This window comes from Melanotaenia boesemani, chromosome 14 (assembly GCF_017639745.1).
Source record: "Melanotaenia boesemani isolate fMelBoe1 chromosome 14, fMelBoe1.pri, whole genome shotgun sequence".
NCBI classification, from domain to species: domain Eukaryota; kingdom Metazoa; phylum Chordata; class Actinopteri; order Atheriniformes; family Melanotaeniidae; genus Melanotaenia; species Melanotaenia boesemani.
Genome location: NC_055695.1, coordinates 22,098,338 through 22,120,297, shown reverse-complemented (window position 1 = coordinate 22,120,297; position 21,960 = coordinate 22,098,338). Strand labels below are relative to the sequence as shown.

Here is a 21,960-nt window from a genome sequence, read left to right as displayed (position 1 = left end):
GTTACCATTTTATGTAGGCATTAACTTTTTTTTCATCTAACTGTAACTTTATACATAAAATAGATTGTTATAAAACTGGTAAAGTATCCTGGAAGACCAGTATATTTCAAAAGGAAAATTGTCTTTCCCATCATCTAACGTGGTCTAGTCTATAGCTCCAGCCCAAGAGGGATTTTGTCTCAATCATATCAGAATCAGAATCAGAAATCAGAAATACTTTATTAATCCCGTTGGAATTCAACAACAAAGAGCTTATAAAAGTTAACATTTTGGTCGAATTTACACGTGAAATAAACATGGGTTGAATGTGGTGCTTCTTTTTACAAAAAAAATTAAACAAAATCAAGTGAATTGTATAGGTTCATTGCAATGCTGCCACTTCAGGGACACGACAGCAACAGGTTTAAAGTGAATGAGCGCAGACACGTGGCAGAATTACATATCGGGACTCCGTTATTTTTTATTTTATGCTATCCCGAGACAGAGCGTCGAGATTTTTTCCCCCCCACAGAAACAATTTCCCTTGTGTACTGTCTGAGTTGAAGCTGCTTTATCATCTGCGCGCTCTCGTCGAGGCTTGGCACCTGCTGAGCGCAGGAGGCAGAAACTCGGAGGAGAGCTTTAGGACGTTCAGTAGCATTTACTGACAGACTGACAAGACGCACCTTGATCCTGCGGACTATCTCAAAAACAGATATTTTAAAAGCTTCTATTTCCAAGAGGAGAGAGCAGTCCTGAGGTAAGGAGTTTCCTGCAACCTGATTTTGACCATTTAACATTTTCAACAAACGCGAGCGGCTGGGATATTTTTTTTAATGGGATGTTTTCGTTTAAACGAAAATACACTGCGGTCAAGCCAGCCGCTGTTTGCTAGTGCTTGGTCAAATCAGCCTCCCCTGTATCTCGAATGCGCATTACAACTAACATTTACGGTACACACGGAGCTGCTGTCAAAGTACCCATCATTGTTCGAATTGATGTATTTCTGTCCAACTTTGAGGAAAGATTAAACATCTTCTGTCCATAAGTAGTCAATGATTTTGATATTTTCAGATACAGTACTTAGTTTACTACCACCACAAGTCATATGAAGTTCTTCTACTGTGTACTTTCAGAGTAATCAGCTGTCAAAGTACCCATCATTGTTCGAATTGATGTATTTCTGTCCAACTTTGAGGAAAGATTAAACATCTTCTGTCCATAAGTAGTCAATGATTTTGATATTTTCAGATACAGTACTTAGTTTACTACCACCACAAGTCATATGAAGGTCTTCTACTGTGTACTTTTAGAGTAATCAGCTGTCAAAGTACCTATCATTGATGAACTAACTGCATGCTTCAATTACTGGAATTCCTTTAATACAATAAAAACACACACAAACACTTAACAAATTTCAAAATATAACTTAATCTGAGCTTTGTTGGATTTCTGTAAACAAGAAGATTAATGTAACCCACAAATTAGCCTGTAGCCGGTACTAAAGGGTCTGTCTCTCTCCAAATTTTTTATTTGCTCCATGTTGGGATCTGCATGACTGTTCACTGAGCGCCCATGAATGCAGTGGCCAGAGCTCTACACTAAATGCAGACCGAGCAGCTCCAGTCACTTGCCCTGGCCTTTAGGAGTTGCTTTTCGTCCATCCCAAGGCACTGTTCATGATACCACCGTTCACAGGTATCACACTGTATCTGTAAAATAAAATAAATTTTAAAATAAAAACTATATTTAATTAAATTAAATTTTATTTATACAGTATCTTTTACAATTGAAATTGTCTCCAGACACTTTACAGAAAGACAGAGCCTGACCCCTGAGCAAGCAGTTAAGGCGGCAGCAGGACCTGGCTCATAAAGGTGACCTAAAACTCACAAGCAATCATACATTCCTATTTCTTCTATATACCCTATGTTGAAAATTATTCCGTATTGTATCTAATTTGATTAAATCATTGATCACTCTAAATCTCCCAACACCTAGAATGATGACTCTTGACTAAAAAAATTTAAAACACATTATCAATATCAACTTAAAGTTTTCATTGTGTATATAATTAGAAAAGTCTGTTTCCTTAAATTAAAATGTGTTATCACAACTTATATTCTATTCTTTATATGTGTACATTTTAAAGCCATTACCATGCACTTGAGAAATTGTTACTTTTGTATCTTTACAGTATATCGTAGTATCATTATCCCAGAATCTTCCATGAAGATTAATAGAAGAGCAATTGTCCAAAAAATAAGGTATATAGAAGAAATAGGAATGTATGATTGCTTGTGAGTTTTAGGTCACCTTTATGAGCCAGGTCCTGCTGCCGCCTTAACTGCTTGCTCAGGGGTCAGGCTCTGTCTTTCTGTAAAGTGTCTGGAGACAATTTCAATTGTAAAAGATACTGTATAAATAAAATTTAATTTAATTAAATATAGTTTTTATTTTAAAATTTATTTTATTTTACAGATACAGTGTGATACCTGTGAACGGTGGTATCATGAACAGTGCCTTGGGATGGACGAAAAGCAACTCCTAAAGGCCAGGGCAAGTGACTGGAGCTGCTCGGTCTGCATTTAGTGTAGAGCTCTGGCCACTGCATTCATGGGCGCTCAGTGAACAGTCATGCAGATCCCAACATGGAGCAAATAAAAAATTTGGAGAGAGACAGACCCTTTAGTACCGGCTACAGGCTAATTTGTGGGTTACATTAATCTTCTTGTTTACAGAAATCCAACAAAGCTCAGATTAAGTTATATTTTGAAATTTGTTAAGTGTTTGTGTGTGTTTTTATTGTATTAAAGGAATTCCAGTAATTGAAGCATGCAGTTAGTTCATCAATGATAGGTACTTTGACAGCTGATTACTCTAAAAGTGCACAGTAGAAGACCTTCATATGACTTGTGGTGGTAGTAAACTAAGTACTGTATCTGAAAATATCAAAATCATTGACTACTTATGGACAGAAGATGTTTAATCTTTCCTCAAAGTTGGACAGAAATACATCAATTCGAACAATGATGGGTACTTGGACAGCAGCTCCGCGTGTACCGTAAATGTTAGTTGTAATGCGCATTCGAGATACAGGGGCGGCTGATTTGACCAAGCACTAGCAAACAGCGGCTGGCTTGACCGCAGTGAAAATACCGTTATTCATTGTTTGAATACTATTGCTAATATTCATCATCATGAAGTGCGCTCATCTAAGTTACACTCGAACATGAACTTGGACTCTGTCTTAAAAATGTAGTTTAAATTGAATTCTGTCAAAAAAATCAGAATATATATATATGTGTGTGTGTGTGTGTGTGTGTGTGTGTGTGTGTGTGTGTGTGTGTGTGTGTGTGTGTGTGTGTGTGTGTGTGTGTGTGAAAAAAGCCATCTAATGTGTAATACATTTGCTTTCCAATCTTCCTCCACAGATTTAAGTCCAGTCATGTCAGTCAATGGGAGCTCAGGCTCAGGCTGCAGGCCAGATGTCAGAGCCACCAATGACACCTGCTGCCATAAAGAACTGTCTGTCACAGCATCTGTCATCTCAATGGCTGCAGGCATCTTGTCCAACAGTGTTGCTCTCCTTATTCTGCTCAAATCCTACAACCGCCTCCGCATCAAGTCCAAAGCATCCTTCCTGCTGTTTGCCAGTAGCTTGGTAATAACAGACCTGCTGGGCCACCTCGTCAATGGCTCCCTGGTGCTTTATGTGTATCGCTACCAAAGGAAGTGGGAGACTTTTGACCCTCATGGCATTATGTGCAGCATCTTTGGGGTATGCATGGTGTTCTATGGCCTGAGCCCCTTGTTCCTGGGAAGTGTCATGGCTTTGGAGCGCTGCATCGGAGTCACCCAGCCCATCTTTCACTCCACAGCACTTGCTTCCCATTACAGTAAAAGGCTTCTAGGGCTTACCTGGCTGCTAGCTGCCCTGGTGGCTTTGCTGCCTGTGCTGCTGCAGAGGCCCTATAAGATTCAGAGCTCCAGGAGCTGGTGCTTTTTCCATATGGAGCAACCCAAAGACTGGCTGGATGTGCTGCTGCCTCTGCTTTTCTCAGTGCTGGGGTTGTTGGCACTAATGCTTTCCTTTGTTTGCAATACACTTGCAAGTTGTGCTTTGCTGCAGGGTAGACTACGCCGCAAACTATGCTCGAAAGGCACCTCTCACCACATTGAGATGATCTGCCAGCTCTTGGTAATCATGCTGGTTTCCTGCGTGTGCTGGGGTCCATTACTGGTAATAACATCTCAGTGCAACTTCAACCTAAGAATTTTAGAACTAGTGTGCAGTAGCACCACAAGAGCGTTTTCAAAAGTCACATGTTCCCTGCAACCCAGTGCCTCCAGAATGAGATGAAAGTCTTAATGTGTCATAATGTACCAATCGATCAGTCTCCTTTTCATCCAATGAAACATTAACATCCCCATTTAGTATTGCTTTCAGACCTTTAAACCATTTCTAATGACTTCTTCATGGATTTTTTTAAATACTTCATAGTTCATAGTTTCCATTGGTGATTATAAAAAAGACCTTTGAAATAAGACAGTGATCTGACAGGTTTTGTTATGTTACAGTGAGAGAAAAATAACTTAGGTTAAAGCTTATTTCATGTTTCATGGATGTGTCAGTCAGTTACAACATTTTAAACCACTGACAGGAAAATTAAATAACTCTGATAATATCACAATTTTACTTCTTAAGCAGTGGGATTGACAGCAAGTGAAGAGTTGGTCCTTGAAATTGATGTGCTGAAATCAGGAAAAATGGGCTAGCATTCAAATCTAAGCAGCATTGAGGGAGTATAAAATTGTGATGGCTACACAATGCTTCAAAGCACCTCCACATCTCATGCATTGGTTACTACCTAAACACAGTCCAACAAAAGACAACAGATGAACAGGCTACACAATCAATGATGCATGTTGGGATTGAGAGCCAACAAACATGTGGCCTCTTCTCAGAGAAGAGCTGCTGCAGCCCAGACTGCTGAAAACCTTGATGCTGGGTATGATAGAAAGGTGGGAGTGCCAGAACTGGAGCAATGCAAATACTGTAGGTGACTTGATCAGATTAATCATGATTTCTCTGTTTGTCTGTGCATCCTTTACAAGGGCGAGAAATGGCTGCAAGTTGCAATATAGGCATAAAAGCTGTTGGAGGGTAATGTTGCATTCCATGAACATACTCAAGACAGCAGTACTCCTTGATAGTTTCTTTGTAGATGAATAATACAACCCACTATGCTGTAAGATGTTCTCACAAATGTTTTAAGGAACACAACAAAATGACAAAGGTTTTAATTTCCCCAACTCCCAGTCTGACTTCAGAGCTGTAAGATGTGCTGGCAAAAGAAGTCATTTAGCACTTCACATTATACAGGCCTTAAAGGATCGGCTGCTAACATCTTGTTACCTGGTAACACAGAAAACCTTTAGAGGACTTGTAGAGTCCATGCCTCAGGAGGTCAGAGGTGTTTTGGTTGTATGAGGATGGATAGTTTCAATTATGTGGCTGATGTGACACACTCAACTAATGTCACTAATTTTCAGCAAAATCCTGATTAACAACTTAAAAGCAGCTTTTATCCACTGTTGTGGTTCTTTAAAGGGTATTTGGTAAATTATTGACATTTTCTGAAAAAGGAAATCATTGCAGCTTGGGGGTCTCCAAACAAATTCAGTTAAAATCATTGTTATTACTTCTCTTTCTCTTTATTAAAGTATTGATTGAAGAATTTACCCACAAACTCCAACCAAGAATTTATTTTTGTTGCAAAGAAACTTTACTTTTATTGACTGCTCATTATTCTGTGAATACCCCTCCAGATTCATATCCTCCTGTTGAGTACCAGAGCCACAGGTGAGTCTACGTGTTTCAGTCTGCTGACGATGGTACGTATGGCAACGTGGAACCAGATCTTGGATCCCTGGGTTTACATCCTGCTGAGGAAGGCTGTTCTGAGGAAAATGTTCATGTTGTTTCACGGCTGTTGTGGCTCAAAGCATCGCAACATACACTTCTGGCAGTGCAGTATACATGAAAAGTCAGCAGTAACCAGCAAATCTGACTGCCACTGCCGTGGTAGACTACCTCTCCCAGACACTGCCATTAAATCCATCACCTGATCCGTGGTCTGAAGTTTTCATCTGATACCTGAAAACACGACGGGGATGCATTTCCGTGTCACCTTTGCAAAGTTTTGGCATGAACCAGCAGTACTGGGTTCTGCTTTATAATGTTGAATGAAGAAGTTTTTTTTGTTTGTTTTGTTTTGCTTTGGGGTTTTTTGTTTGTTTGTTTGTTTGTTTTTTGTGGTGTACATGAGCATCTGTAATTGTCACAAAGCTCAGCAAATGCAGAATATTTATTTATTTATTTATTTTTATTTGTTTATTTTTGTCTGTAATATAAGGCGTCTTTGTAAGGCATCAACATTTAATGGTTAATGTGATATTGAGCAGTGTAAGATAGCTGAGCTGTAGTTTGCCTTTTTTTTTGTTTCACTCTGGATTGGAGTGTAAATGCCATGTGGTTTAAAATTATAATAACACAGAGATCATACAGAATGATCACAGTCCAGTCTCTCATTTTTTTATGCAAGTACTGTACATATTGCTGTATTTCCAAGTAATCATAATGAATTTTGAGCCAGAGGTTCTAGTTACTCTTTGATATTTTATTTCCACAATCAACTAATTAATGTTTTGTCGAAACGCTCTGAAATTTCCTAATAGACCTTATTCCGGTAAAATGTTTATATAGTGTAAACTGAAGACCAGTCTATTGTTTCAGTGTATGTGTATCATGTCATATCTTTGACACCCTTGTTGCAACGTTTGTGTAGTAGTGTGTAATAAAAGTGTAATAAAATTGGGAAAACAAGAAAGGAGAAAAGGAGAAGTAAGAGTCCTGCTGTCCTTCTGTTCAAAAGTCAATAAAATAATGAGATTACCAGAATAAAATTATACAAAAAGTGTAACATAGCAAAGCCTAAAAGTACCAGTAAAATATTGATACAAAAAAAAGAACAGTACTAAAATAAATTAAATAAATAAACACTAGCTTCATAAATCACTTTTATTAAAATATGTTTATTATAACAATAAATATGGCATGTTTATTATCTTTTAGTCTTTATAATGTATAAAAAAAACCCACATTTATAGCAAGTCTGAGTCCCAAGAATAGCGAAAGTGCTAAAGTTTTTTTTTTAATATAAAACTGTATAGTACCTTTGAAAATGTAGCTTGTATGTAAATGTAGAAGAATAAAAGGTAGATATTTTTTTTCTTATACATGTAGTGGAGGTATAAATAAGTATAATAAAAGTCCATGTAAAATGGTTCTTTACAGCAAATGCTCTCAAAAGCTTCAGCACTTCAGGTCTGCCACAGTGAAATTATTATTATTATTATTGTGCAGTTCTTTTGCAGGGATCAGGCGTTTGTTGTTGTAATTTACAAAGTTGCCTCTAGGTGGCAGCAGAGGGCGAGGTCTCTGCCTGGTTCGAAGCGAAGAAGAGCAGAAACACATATGGAGCGTGACGTTATACCGTCCCCATAACCTCCATCTTTCAGTGCTGTATTCTTTAGGAGAGTTTTTTGCAGGTCTGTTCTGATTAATGTGGTTTTGTGTGAGCTATGGGGCGTTTGTGGGCCGTGATGTTGTTTGGTGGGAGCAGAGCGGCAATTCGTTGTGTGTCCAACCTGTGTCTGTGTTGTGTTTGCATCAGCTGCTGGCCAGAGGCATCAAACACACAGACTAACCAGACTGTCTGCTCGTTAATTATTTAGGGCTATTTTACTATAATTTCCTGTGTTCGTGGTTTAGTATTAGTCGGTTCTGCTAAGACGCTTAATTTCTGGAAGGTTTAGCTCATGGTGCTGTTCCAGCTAATGTTGCGACTCGTACACGACAGAGAAAATAGTAGCACGCGATCGTTTCAGCCTGTTAGAAAATCTGTTTTTTGTGTATCGCGCGTATCAATATGTATATATTTTCCTGTCACAGGTAAAAACATGAATCAGGAAAAATTGGCAAAGCTCCAAGCCCAGGTGCGGATAGGAGGCAAGGTAAGCTGGCAAACAGGAAGAGGCATATTGTTATGATTTTAAAGCCACATTATAATATTTTTTCCAGATCATAAAGTTGCACTTTTAAATGACAATCTATTATTTCAGACAGGTCATGAGGGAAAAACAAAGGCTTCATTTTTGTTATTTCTGTATGCGTTGGTGCCAGGGTTCAGCACGCAGGAAGAAGAAGGTGGTGCACAGAACTGCAACAGCTGATGACAAAAAGCTTCAGATTTCACTAAAGAAATTAGCTGTCAACAACATAGCTGGAATTGAGGAGGTAAATTGAAAAGATTGTCACTTCTGTCCACATTTTCAATAATGAGCAATCTGTTTACATTTATTCATATGCTTAAGAACTAAGGTGTGTTTTCTTCACAGGTGAACATGATCAAGGATGACGGAACTGTAATCCACTTTAACAACCCCAAAGTTCAGGCCTCTTTGTCTGCCAACACCTTTGCTATCACAGGCCACGCTGAGACCAAGCAGCTAACAGAGATGCTTCCTGGCATCCTCAGTCAGCTGGGAGCCGACAGCCTCAGCAGCCTGCGCAAACTGGCAGAGCAGTTACCTCGGCAAGGTTGGTGTGTCTGGAGCTGGTTGATCTTTGGTGCATCATGGTTCATGTAAAAGAGTAGGAGTTGCATTCATGGTTGCTAAGTCTAATGGGTTTGACGGAGTGTTTTTTGTTTTGTTTTAAAGGGACATTCCTTTCTGAGCTTTTTGGTGGCAGTAAATTAGTGCATTTGAGTTTACTTTCACATTCACTTGTTTCCTGTGGCGAAAGATAACATTAGCCAACAGTAACTTTGTGGGTTAGATGATAATGGAGCTGAATTTGCTTACTTGAACCACCTCACTACTTCTGCAGTTTATATTGTTGTCGATTATCACTTTTAGATGTACAGCTATACCCTTTTCTCTTTAGTTCACATTCAATTCCCCTTAATAACAAATTAAGAATATAATAAATCTAAAACTAAAGCATCTAATTAACAAAAGTAATTAGACCCTCAGAAGCTTATTTGGCAGTATTTAATGTGTTTGACTAATCTTAAAGTGCTTATTTGCATGCCTGTGTTGGAGTTAAGCCTATCTTTCCTGGTAGATCCTCTCCGTTAACTGTAGTCTTCAGATGACTTTGAACAAGCATCTTTAGAGTACTTGTGCTATTTTTTTACACCAAAAGTAGCTTTTTAAATTATTGAACAAGCTGGTTAATTTTTTTGCTGTTGTAATCTTACTCTGAGTTTTCTGAGGGCTACAGTAGATCCAGAACCAGCCCCCAAAATTATACAGTTTTCCAGCTGATACTTTCGTAGCTATGACAACATAGTCGCTTTGGTTTAAAACATCTGCTAAATGACTGTAGACTAGAACATGAAAGGGATGGCATTACATTGCTTTTTTTCCCCTGACTGCAGCACCCTAAAAAAATTAGCATATGCAAATAAGTGTGTTTGTCAGTACCAATTTAAAAAATAAACATCTGCTGGAGAGTTTTGACTCTGGTCTACGTGCAGTTTCAACATTTTCATGATGTTAGCAGATGTTACTGGGTTTTCCTGCCTCTGAAGGTGCATGCCCACAGAATAATTCTGCCACCCCCATGCTTCACTGCTGGGAGGCTGAATGTTAAATTCTCATAATACTTAGAGTCCTGCTCAAACTTTAGGTTTTGTCTCGTTTCTATTTTTTTACTTATCAAGTCTAGCATCATTATGAGTTGATGATATTATGATGATTAAGAAGTACTCTGAATTTTCATGTCTTCTCTATGTGTAATATTTTCTGCTGGAAGTTTTTTTTAGGTGATGCAGCTATGAATCTGGAGTAAACACATTAGCCTGTTATTGACCAGCCATTTGTCAATTTTAGAGCCTGATACCACAGATTTAAAAGGAAAAAAATATATTTATTTGATTTCTGTCGTTCTCGAAAGAAAAAAGTTGCTATTCTTGATTTTTGTTTCTTGGAAAGTTTGTATTTTTTTATGTTGTACTCTGTCCATAGTGCACATTTCTGGAGTCTTTTTAGACATATATTTTAGACTTTTGAGTTCTTATGACTACAAGCTTCTAAATACCAGTGCTGTATTTCAACATTTTAACTCAAGTTATCCCAATCTGCACCAAAATTCAGTAAGTTCTCCTTTGCCCTTGTTTTAACCCTCAAGCTAGTTTTAAAAAAATCTAGCTTGGTGGTTTTTCAGTATTTTTTTCTAACAATCATATATTACTTCAATTAACAGAAAGGCAAATTTTAATGCCATCTTGACACACAACTCCTGGTTGTGTTTACAAAGGAGTGTTTGTGTGTTTTGGCATTTGAATTTTACATCAGCTGATGCTGCTTAGAATGCACAAAATGATGATCCACCATAAATATCCTGTGTTGGAATTTAAATGTCCTGTTTCATTGAGCTGCTAAGTTCTGCTAAACAGATATATCTGCATTTACCTGAAAAGATGGTACCTGATCTTCCTGTCAGTTGATTGTTAGTGAGTTCTCTCATGTACAGAATATAACTGGATTATTTCCTTATGAACAAAAATAAATAGGCAGTTACCATCATTTAATAGCCTAAGCTTATTATTTTTGGTCTATTCCATCTTAGCGCTTGACAGCAAGGCACCCAAAGTGGAGGACATCGAGGAAGAGGATGACGATGTTCCAGGTATGGTATTTATAAATTCTATGTTGTTCATTTGAAAAAGGAAATTCTGTTTCCCTTTGTCTGCTGTAATCCTTTCAAATTCAGTTTTGCATGTTTAATATTACTTTGTCATTTAGTTGAGCAAGAAGAGCATTGTGTGCTGTTTCTCATGTATTTAACACTTTGCTCTGCTGTTGTAGATTTGGTGGAGAACTTTGATGAGGCATCAAAGAATGAGGCAAACTGACACACATGAGCTTTGTGTGCACGTGGACTGGACTGCGCTACTAGAAGCAGAAACCTTCCCCTGTGTTTTTAGGTCTAATTATTGGGACCTATCAAATATCTTCCTCAACAGTCCCACTGACCTTTACTGCTTTGTGATGACCCACCAAGTCATACTGGCTTGTGCACTGGTGGAAAACCTGCTGGTCAACAGTTAAATCCCTTCACCAAATTGTCGTCTCTAGGATTGTCTTAAGTCTTAATGTTTTTTTGCTTGTTTGTTTATAACTCAAAATAAAGGTGGTTAACATTTTTTATATGGTGCTGTGGTCATTAAGGGTTTTTGTATACTTCCTATTCCACCCAACAGACAATTTTGTTTCATTTTGGCATATAATCGGGTGCTAAGTAATTTATTCAGCCTTGTGCATGCAGCTAGATTTGGGCAGTATGTCTGGCATCACAGCTCTGTGATCTTGGCTGGCACAGCGTCCTGCGGGTTGTGCGGACAGCAAACTGGGGAGGGACATTTCTGCACACCTCTTGAGTTTCTTCAAGAGCTGCAGAGATACACAGGGGAGGAGGGAGATCTCACAGAGAAGGAGGGGGGTAGACAAGCGAAATCATCCCTCTTTCAGCTTGTGAGCGAGTCACTGCTGCTTCCTCCGCACTCAGATGTAACAGGATAAAATGCTCAAGTTCTTCTCCCCACGGGATGACGAGAATGAAAGCCTTTTGGGAGGAATAACAGAGGGTAAGAGATTGCATGGATTCCTGTGGGGGTCGATAGACATGCTGTCCCATCCATTCATTGCTTGTGCGTTGCAGGATGATGATACAGTGTTTGCCACAGAAAAAAAATCGCTGATACAGCACTTGGCTTGAGCGTACAGACCGCATCGTTTGAAGCGTGCGTGCGTGTTGCGCACTTTTCCAGCACGTGTAAGAGCTGTCTGGAGAGACCGACACCTCCAGGTAGGTGTCCGGCTTGACGTGATGTAACCGGGTGGATGTCGCATTGTAATGCCGCCGTCGGCCTAGGTTTCGAGCGGATTAAATATTTGCACGTGCGCTAAATGAATGCGTCACTGTCCCGGGAAGAGAGCGCGCGGCGAAGCGGATCAATGCAGCCCCCACATCGGCTGCTTTTGGAAAATCTGTACTTTGATTCCTGCAGCAGGAACGACACCGCCCGCCTTTTTTTTTCTTCTTCTTCTTCTTCTTCTTCTTAACAAAGCTGCAATGCAGCTCAAACTGCAGAGTTAGTTATCAGATTAGATTTACTCGCAACTTCAAATTCTCAATTCCGTCTGAATCGGTTTTACAGTATAAAACCAAGGCACATCAAATCAGCAGCCCTGTCCTGGTCTCGAGTTGCATCCCAGCTGCTCATAATAAGTCTGGTTACAGCTCAGCAAACCAGACGTGCTTAAACTCCCTCTGATTGCCAGCAGCTAATGAACTGAGAAGAGCAGAGGAGCAGCAAACACAGCTGCTGGTTTTCAGGTTGAAGTAATAAATGGAGTGGCTGCAAGTTTGCTTGGCACTGACACAGACTCAACTATTCCGTGAACAGTCAGATTGTATCAGCACTCAGGTTATTAAGCACAAGACCACCATTAAACATCTGTTCTGGGAAACAATTGCTTTTATAGTGTCATCAGTTACTTACCCAAAGCAAAGCATAACAGCTTATAATATTAAGGATTGGTTTTAAAAAATTCCATGACTTGAAATTTTTCTCCCTTCTTATTCCTTTTTCTTTTTTTTTTTTACACATGTTGTATAAAACAAATAGAATAAAATATTTGCTTATAATGTTAAAGTCTCAGCTTGAACTTAACACTGTAAATCAATTAATCTTTAATTACATTAATATACAAAGAAACAGATGTTTTTAGGATTCCATTCTCACTCCACTTGTTCCAGTTATTACTTTTAAAGGTCACATGTTACCACATCATTTCCACTTAAGCAGACATTTATGAGCAAAATGCATCATGCTCTGAGTAAATGTGTGTAAACATGTACATATGCTTGATGATGGAAGATAGAAATTGAATCATCTTTGATTTGCTCAAAAACAGATGAAGGTGACAACCCATCTCTTCAGGACACCAAGCAGCACTGGCTAAACAGACCCTGCCTACTTGTCCTCAAAGATGCAGATGTTTCAAAATCAGGCCTGGGCACCAGTCAAATCAGGCCAGAATCTCCATCCAAAGCCCCCTCAGACACAACAGTCAGAGGTACATTAGGACCATGTGAGCAGAAACCATCTGAACATCCCACCAAGTTGTCCTCACACTCCCAGCTGGAGGAGGGCAGCTGCACTGTGACCCCCATTTCCACATGGGGTGAGAGGGAGTCGTCCAGCTCCCTGATGTTGAGCCCTGCAGAGGCTGTGTGGCCAGAGGAGGAAGAAGAAGAGGTGGAGGAGAAAAAGCCTCAAGTTCTCCCATCAAAAGAGGACTTTGTGATTGAGGAGAAGGAGCTGGAAGAAAGTGGGCTGGAGCAGCAAGAGTATTCCAGCAGCTTGGATGCAACTGGAGCACCTTCCGCTCCATCAATGGAAAAGACATGTGGTAGGGAGTTGAGCCAGTTTAAGATGACCAGATCTGAGGTAGCCGATAACAATGATAACAAATCCCAGGCAGTCAGTGGAGAGGGAGCGATGGGGGAGTGTGCAGCTCCACTGGCACATCCTGATAACGATTCCCAAATGAGCCCTAATGGAATTCTCTCCAAGGATCGAGGCACTGTCCTTGGGGAGGTAGCTCCAGTATGGATCCCTGATGCTGAAGCTCAGGTCTGCATGAAGTGTGGAGTCAAGTTTACATTTACAAAGAGGAGGCACCACTGCCGTGCTTGTGGGAAGGTGAGGGAAACATAACATTTGTCAAGTTACATATTTTTTCGTAACTAAATCTGAAGTGAAATTCAACTAGTGGCTTAGTTTATGTGAAGTGAGTGTGTGTGCCTGTATTCAGTGATGTGTACGTGTGTGTTGTCAGGTTTTTTGTGCACTTTGTTCCAATCTGAAGTTCAGACTTACACATCTGGATGGCAAGGAGGGACGGGTTTGTGTTTCCTGTCATTCAACCCTCATCAAAAGTGAGCTCTTTTGCTCTTTAAAAAACTCACTAAAATATGCACAATATTATTATTAATATATATATATATATATATATATATATATATATATATATATATATATATATATATATACTGTATATAACTCTCACATCTTGTCTCAGGGACACCTCCAAGGAGAAAAAGGAGGGTGTGGTTTGCAGATGAAATCGTCACTGATCAGCAGTCGGAATCTGCTCCAACCACACCAGTGAGGGGGCCCACCTTCTCACCGCTGATGAGACGAGCACTGGGCGGACCTGTTGAGAGTCCCGTTGGTTCCCCCCAGATGAGGAGAACCATGGGGCCACATGGGACAGCTATTAGTGTGGGTCTACCCAAAATATAACACGACAAATGCACTGCAGAAAACACATTTTGTTGTTATTTTATGTAGAAGAAAACAAATTAAACCTGTCAGTATTTAGGTCCTGCATGTGTGGGATAGTTAAAATAACTCATCTGCCTCAATTCAACTCTAGGAGGCATGTGGCCCGTATGGCTGGGGCACCACAGCTTTAAGGAGCAACTCTGCCAACCTCATTCCCTTGGTTGGCCTGCCACCCATCCTCACCTCTACAGGAGTCAAAGGAGGTAAGTTTATGACATCACAGCAAGAGTCAAACCTATAATTAAATGCTTTCTTGGCATTTTGCTAACCTTGAAATATACTTTATGTTGTTGTTTTTTTTTTGTTTGTTTTTTGTGTGTGTGTGTGTGTGTTTTACCCGCCTTGTGTTTATACTGTAAGGTCTTGCACAGTGTGCAAACATAAAAGGGGATGTACAAAGAAATATTTCTATGCAAACCAGGCAGCACAGCACAGGGTTTATATTTGGTCTCTGACTTTCATCAGCATGTTGTCAGGTTGTCCATAAAGAGCTAGAGAAGTAAAGTGAGAGCAGCACTTGCTGAATATCATAAATTAATGCTTTTAAAAGTGCAACATCTAACAAAATCAGAGCTCAATGACCTAAACACTTTACTAAAATAAATATGATCTCTTAGAATGAGCCATTTATATCCATTTGTCGTGGGTCCATATACGTAGCAGCTGTATTCCACATACATAGCAGCTGTCATATTTGTGCCACCATTTTTCTATGCTGTCTCTGAATGAACAATCAACTGTGCACGTGAAGTGACAAAACTCTGAGTTTTCAAACGGCAGCACCGGCTTTGTTTAGTAGATGCTGGGGCACTGTGTGGGATAAGTAATGCCTTAGAAGGCACATACACAGTAGGCATGTATATAATTTTTGAGTAGGTACCTGTAGTGTAGTCATTGCTGCAACTGAGGCCACTGGATCCACTTGCAGATGAAAACATGTTAATGTCAGGAAGAATTTTGGCAGTTGACGACCATGTCTATTCTCAACTGGGCCAGGCATTTGTAGTTATGTTTATGCCCATTGTTACCGCTAGATGTCAGTAGTTCTTTAAAAATTTAATGAAGTGTTTCCTGTTCCAGGTCCTGTTACTGTACATCATTGGTATTCAAATATTTCTGGCCTAACTAAATATGTACTACATTTGCAACCAAAAAGAAAAAGAATAGTCAGTTCAATCCTATTCTCATTTAATTTCAAATGGGCCTGCATGATATTAGGAAAACCTGGGATATGCATACATCCATTTTCATCCACTAATCCAAACTCAGGTCATGGAGACAACAGGTCCAGGAGGTAAACCCACACATTCCTTTTCCCAGCTACACTTTCCATCTCCTCCTGAGGGACCCTTAGGCTATCCCGGGCCAGATGGGATGTAATTCCTCCAGCATGTTCTGGGTCACCCAGTTTACATTGCTGGGACTCAGAATGTTTAGGTCCACACCTTTATTTGCCACCAAACTCACTCTGCACCAACCTCCAATTTTCTTCCACTAAGTTGCTAGCCTATGTGGACTATGTGCAATAACATAGCTGAATATTGCAACATGACTTACAATTTATAAAAAAGATCTTCAAAATATGATGCTAATCTGAGTTACATTAACAAGGGCCACATTCCACTTTAGCGCTCGTGCATGCAAGCCAGTGAACATGTCCCACAGCAGAAGTGGAAAACAGCCATTATATGCACCAGTGCTCAGCCATGATCTAAAATATGATCGTGAACTCCATCCAACTGTTTCACTTTGTGCACATGACTTATTTGTGCAAGTCTGTGATTTTATCAGTAAAATACAAAAAAAGCAGATCCCATTTTGAATGTATTTTTATGAGTTGGGGCTTTTCAGTGACTATATTTTAGTGCTGTTACTCTAAACAGAAAGAATAATAGCATTATTATTATTATTTAGCTAGTTAGTCACTCAAAGTAATTGAGCCTCACACACTTAGGAAAGAATTAAGCTAGCTCTCTTGGTCAGTAAGCAGAAGCACTTGTAAGTATGTTTTCTTCCTCTCAGACTACACTGTGGAGGAGAAGCCCTCTGAAATGCTGCTTATTCAGGAGCTGGAAAGTGGAAGGCCAAAGCCCCTGGTGTTTGTACTCAATGCCAACCTGCTTGCTATGGTCAAACTGGTCAACTGTACGTACTATTTCTGTTCTCTTTTCTTATTACTGCTTCTCATAAATTGCATAGAGAATGTATAATTGTTAAAATGAAGAATAAGGTATGTTCTGGTCCATTTGGGAAGTTGTCTTCTTCAAGTAAAATGTCCTTGTAAGATCACTGAGGATGTGCCCTCATTGTGTGATAGATGTAAACAGGAAGTGCTGGTGTGTGACAACAAAGGGGATGCATGCTGTGGGTCAGGTGGAGGTGGTGGTATTGCTTCAGTGCCTACCTGAAGAAAAAAGCTTCCCCAAAGACATTTTCAGTCACTTCATTCAGCTGTACAGGGACACCATCACAGGTCAGAGCCTCACACATTAAGACACTTATTCACAGTCATGCTGTTCCTGTCTCTCAAAGTACTGCCCATCACATCATGACTCTTTTGTCCTTTTTGTTCCTTGTTTCTATAGGGAAGGTTGTAAAACACCTGTCACTGTTCCTGTTTGGCAGCCGTTTCTTAGGTAGTGGGGAACATGCAGGCTTCCTGTATGTTCGCTCCACTCTCCAGTCCCTTCAGGGTCTACCTCTGCCAAACCAGCCCTACCTCTTTGGCCTGCTGGTCCACAGAGCAGAGGTGGCCTGGGCCAAAACCTTTCCCTTGCGGCTGATGCTGCGCCTGGGAGCTGAGTACAGATGTAAGCCAAACAGCTCTATGAAATCTACGAGCTGCAGCAAAACAAATTTCCTCTTCATTCACAACATTTTATTTCTTTATGTCCAGTTTATCCATGTCCACTGTATAGCGTGCGCTTCAGGAAACCCTTGTTTGGGGAAATAGGTCACACCATAATGAGGCTGCTAGTGGTAAGTAAGGCATTTTGCAACAGCTTTCATGTTTTGCAAAACCATGTTTCTTTGCATCTGTAGGAAGTTGGGTGTCATAACTACTAAACTTCCTTTATCCCCTTATTGACCTTTTGCCAAATTTTTTTGTAGGACTTTAGGAATTACCGTTACAGCCTACCAATGGTACCGGGGCTTACTGTGGATCTAGAGGCTCAGAAGACTCGCATAAAGATACCAACCACTGGTTATAACGAGGTAGGACTGAGCTGTTTATACAATATATATTATATATGATCAAATCATTATGATTAAATCATCATGTTCCTATTAGTTTCATTGCACTCCTTCTGTACAGTACCAATCAAAATTTTTGAAACACCTACCCATTCAAATTGAATGATTAGATGGGTCCGAATGTTTGATTGGTACTGTATTTGCTCTGTAATTATTTCTTTTTTACTACACACCTTTCTCATGTAAGTTTATGAAGGCCATGAACAAGTCCAATGAACACGTGCTGGCCGTAGGAGCGTGTTTCAATGAGACCGCAGACTCTCACCTCATCTGTGTGCAAACAGATGATGGCCAGTACCAGACCCAAGCCATCAGCATCCACAATCAGCCACGTAAAGGTACCTTCACCAGACACTGACACTTAAATGATATTCTAAATCCAATGCAGTGTCATTAGGATATTCATGATTTAGTGAAAAAATCTACTTGGTTTACAGTTGTGGTCCAAGGCTTGCATACAACAATGACAATAGTGGGCTTTCAGTCATTTCTTTAAACTATTCTAGGGTAAAATAAAGACAGAATATGCTTCTTTGATACAAAACTCTTTGTGTTTTTATTAATTGTTGCTTCTCTGAAATCAACATAGTGTATAAATCAATTAACTAAAAATATTGATATATTTGAAAAATAATTCAACAGTGGTTTGATTTCCAAGATGTCAGTTTTTGTTTTACTTTCCATGATATACTTCAGCTAATACACTGTGTGTGCCAATCTAGAAAGGTGTCTTTGGATTTGTCATTACATAGTCCAAAAAATAAAATTAAAAAAAGCCCAAGGAGCTTACTGCATTTCTTAGAAAGAGGACTAGAATTGATTCAGATCCAGAACAACAGCTTTCTATAAACTAGAAGCTGCTTCAACACTATTGTCAACTTTAACAGTGTCCCCAGTCAGCTGTGTTTTACATCACTGTGGACTGGGAGACTGCTGTCCATGAAAGAAGCCTCTGCTTCAACTGTTCACCATGGTGGTGGTGGTAGCATCATGATGTTAAACTGGGGTGAATGAAGGTGGAGAACTGAATCTCATCATCATCTCAATCATCAAAGTTGTAATAAAGAAGAGAAACATTAAGCTTTTGATGTTGCATTCTGAAAGTTCTCACCTCAAACATACTGAAAGTATGCAGGCTTTGTTCAAAGGATGAGTTTGTATCAGGAAACCTTCCATCCATTCCCAATTCCTGCTTTATCCTGTTTAGGATAAAACATGATATCCCAGCTGCCATTTGTCAGGAAAACAGCTCATTTAATTCAACTAATAATTCTGCCCAGAAAAGTGTTATCAAACTGGGCAACTTTGACATTATATTTAATCCAGAAAACCCTAAATAAATTCAAAATTGTGTAGTTTTTTCCACATAAAGATGTATGTTTTTACAATCATTCTGCTCAAAAATATGACAGTTCAGACTTATTTCCTGCTACAACTTCATACGTGTCTATTTAATTGGAGTTTGAGTTTAAGATGGATGCAGTTGAAGTGGTTCATGGAATTTGGAACTACACAGTGTTGTCAAGTCAAGTCAACTTTATTTATAAGGAAGTTTTCAAACAATATATATATATATATACATATATATATATATATATATATATATGTATATATATGAACATTAATTTTATTTGGCCACAGCAACAAAGGCTCAAGTAGGTTATTGTCTTCAATGGAAATTCCACACTTTTGATTATTTAACACTAGGTGGCAGAGTTTGTTTGTCTTGTAACAAAACTGAAACCACAATCTTTTTTCTTTATCTTTCCTTACAGTTACTGGATCGTGCTTTTTTATATTCAGTAGCGCCCTGAAAGCATCTGCAGGATACTTGGCCAAGTCCAGCATCGTAGAGGGTAGGACATCAGATAAAAAGGGAAGCAAAATTGATTTTACTTTTACCTTCCTGCTTGCAGGGAGTTTATTTTTATAATAGCAAAATTTGAACATCCCTGCCTCAAAACTGGTTTATTTAGAAAGTGCTGATCTTTGTATGTGTGTGTTTGTCTGTGTACATTTTAACAAACTGTTTGTCAAGGTGTGTATACATGTTGATGCACGTGAATGTGTGTGTGTCTGTGTGTTCCTTCTGTATTGCTGTCCCTTGTCCCCAGATGGGCTTATGGTTCAGGTCACCGTGGAAACTATGGTGGAGATCCGTAGGTCGCTACGGGAGATGAAAGACTACACTGTCACATGTGGCCGGCTTGACCAACCAGAGGGCCAAGAGCTTGTTTGTTTACAGTGGGTGGAGGAAAAATGCACTGTGAATAAGGGGTGAGTGTGTCCACCTGTGTGAAGTCACGTGGCTAATGTGTTCAGTCAGACACAGCAATGTTGATCAAAGGGACAATTCAAATGATTCATTATTAGTAGATAATGATTGCAAAATAAGAAAAAATGAGATAAAAAATTACTCTGCCAAAGTCTGTAGGATAATTCACCAGTCCTCTGCTGGCAAGAACCGAAGATTTAAAAGACAAAACAAAAACAAAACAAATATTGTTCATGGTCCTTTACAGTGAGTGTTCATTTATATTTTCACCTAAAAATAAACATTTGTGTTTTCCAGCATCATAAGCCCCATCGATGGGAAATCCATGGAGTCTATCAGCAGTACAAAGATGTTCCAGAAATCAGAATACAAAGAGAATGGGAAGATCATCCGCTGGACAGAAGTACATATGGGGATCTGCTAAAATATTAAAAATACCTAGACATTTACATCTGAATCAGCCAGCCTCTTTATTATTCATATGAATCTTCTTTGCAGGTATTCTTCCTGCAGAGAGGCCAGAACCCCACAGGAGGGGTGACTGACTCTGCTGAACACAGCCGGCTAACAGAGCGCATCGCCCGGGCTTTCTGCTTGGCATTGTGTCCTCACCTGAAACTTCTGAAGGAAGACGGGATGGCCAAACTGGGGCTGCGTGTCACTTTTAACCCTCAAGAGGTCAGAAAAGATTAATGAAATCAATAATAATTGATTAATTTCTAAATGGAAACGATTTTTTTGCAGCTGTATGAAATAAATAGCTAAAGAAGTGAACACACTCTATTGTAAATTGCTGTGCTCACACTGTGATATATTCATTAATATAGACTTCAGTTTGGTTTTTTTTAGTGTTCATTGTTTCCTTAAAGTTTAAAATATTTTCTACTCAGCCTCAAATGAAAGCAAAATGTTCTGTCAGCCTGTTAAATCTGACTCATGTGATACTTAGCTGCAATGTTTATGATACAATGTCCTGTATGTAATAAATGTAATCAGTGGTGTCTTGTAATTTCAGGTGGGGTTTGTGGCAGGGAGTAATGGACAGCCGCTCCCAGCTCAGTACCTAAATGCCCTCGATAGTGTGCTGATTCCCGTCATTCACAGCAGGGGGCGCAAGAGGGGTGATGAGCCTATTGTGATGGAGTTAATCTTTTACATCCTGGAGAACATCACTTAGAGCACACAGGGATCAGACAGGTTCATTTTCATAAGTCATAAGTCAGGCTATGAAGGTGCTGTCTCCAGCACCTCTGGTCAGCGTGACCATCTCTTTCAGAGCACCAAAGGTATTTCAGTCAATCCTGGATGTCACCCATTCACATGAGACAAGTGGTCAGACTCTTAGCAGCTCTCTGATCTCACTCCATTCAGTCATGGACAACCAGGCTATGCATGAAACTTATGGACCATCAGATCAGATCCGAGTGCAGCTGCTGCACAGTAGTAGCATCTTCATAACTGATCATTCACGTCATGATGCTCTGCACATGTTTCTAAATGGAGATATCTTAAAGGTGAGCTGGATTCAGCCCTTTGACCTTACAGCAGAGAAAAAGAGAATGACTTTAAAAACAGTATTTAGTAGAGCTGTAGCAATTTGATGCACATTGAATGAATGCTTGAAGAATGTTTTCATACTGGATGTATTTTAATTGACTGCTCATGAATTGTAACAATAGCTTGGAATTAAACTTGCAACAATGAAAAGACCATCTGCAGTTTTACTCCAGATTTGCATCTGTGGTCATTTTTACTTTTAAATTTAATCAACAATATTCACATTGATTTTTTTCCCCCTCATGATTGTGAAACTTAATATACAAATTCATTTCTAAAAATTGTTTGTCTTTTAGGAATTTAATGGCTAAACACTACAATATTTATTATCCTTTATTATGCTAAGAGATCCTTGTACTTTTCTTTAAGAACCATTACCAAGGTATATTAACAGATCCATTGCTA

At 39.3% G+C, this 21,960-nt stretch overlaps 3 protein-coding genes across 4 annotated transcripts; all 3 read left to right on the top strand.

Annotated features, from left to right (window-relative positions):
• The first annotated feature begins 3,427 nt into the window (after positions 1 to 3,427).
• On the top strand, positions 3,428 to 6,307 carry ptgfr (prostaglandin F receptor (FP)). The gene is made up of 2 exons (XM_042006777.1): positions 3,428 to 4,222; positions 5,812 to 6,307. Exons 1-2 carry the CDS (start codon positions 3,428 to 3,430, stop codon positions 6,109 to 6,111), a joined length of 1,095 nt encoding a protein of 364 aa, XP_041862711.1. The 3' UTR covers positions 6,112 to 6,307.
• Positions 6,308 to 7,487: 1,180 nt separating this feature from the next.
• btf3l4 (basic transcription factor 3-like 4) lies at positions 7,488 to 11,258 on the top strand. Of its 2 annotated transcripts, XM_042007333.1 has the most exons (6): positions 7,488 to 7,593; positions 7,997 to 8,058; positions 8,228 to 8,341; positions 8,443 to 8,644; positions 10,682 to 10,741; positions 10,921 to 11,258. In XM_042007333.1, the coding sequence occupies exons 2-6, from the start codon at positions 8,005 to 8,007 to the stop codon at positions 10,965 to 10,967; spliced, it is 477 nt and encodes a 158-aa protein (XP_041863267.1). In that variant the 5' UTR covers positions 7,488 to 7,593; positions 7,997 to 8,004; the 3' UTR covers positions 10,968 to 11,258. The 2 variants fall into 2 exon arrangements, with proteins under 2 accessions (XP_041863267.1, XP_041863268.1); XM_042007334.1 differs by lacking the exon at positions 7,488 to 7,593 and having other exon boundaries at positions 8,005 to 8,058; positions 8,167 to 8,341.
• Positions 11,259 to 11,490: 232 nt separating this feature from the next.
• On the top strand, positions 11,491 to 21,708 carry zfyve9b (zinc finger, FYVE domain containing 9b). The gene is made up of 16 exons (XM_042005463.1): positions 11,491 to 11,699; positions 13,033 to 13,823; positions 13,960 to 14,059; positions 14,203 to 14,405; positions 14,560 to 14,671; positions 16,491 to 16,613; positions 16,786 to 16,941; positions 17,054 to 17,278; positions 17,365 to 17,447; positions 17,580 to 17,684; positions 17,911 to 18,061; positions 19,499 to 19,579; positions 19,838 to 20,000; positions 20,296 to 20,401; positions 20,497 to 20,676; positions 21,014 to 21,708. The coding sequence occupies exons 1-16, from the start codon at positions 11,636 to 11,638 to the stop codon at positions 21,173 to 21,175; spliced, it is 2,805 nt and encodes a 934-aa protein (XP_041861397.1). The 5' UTR covers positions 11,491 to 11,635; the 3' UTR covers positions 21,176 to 21,708.
• The last annotated feature ends 252 nt before the right edge of the window (positions 21,709 to 21,960 follow it).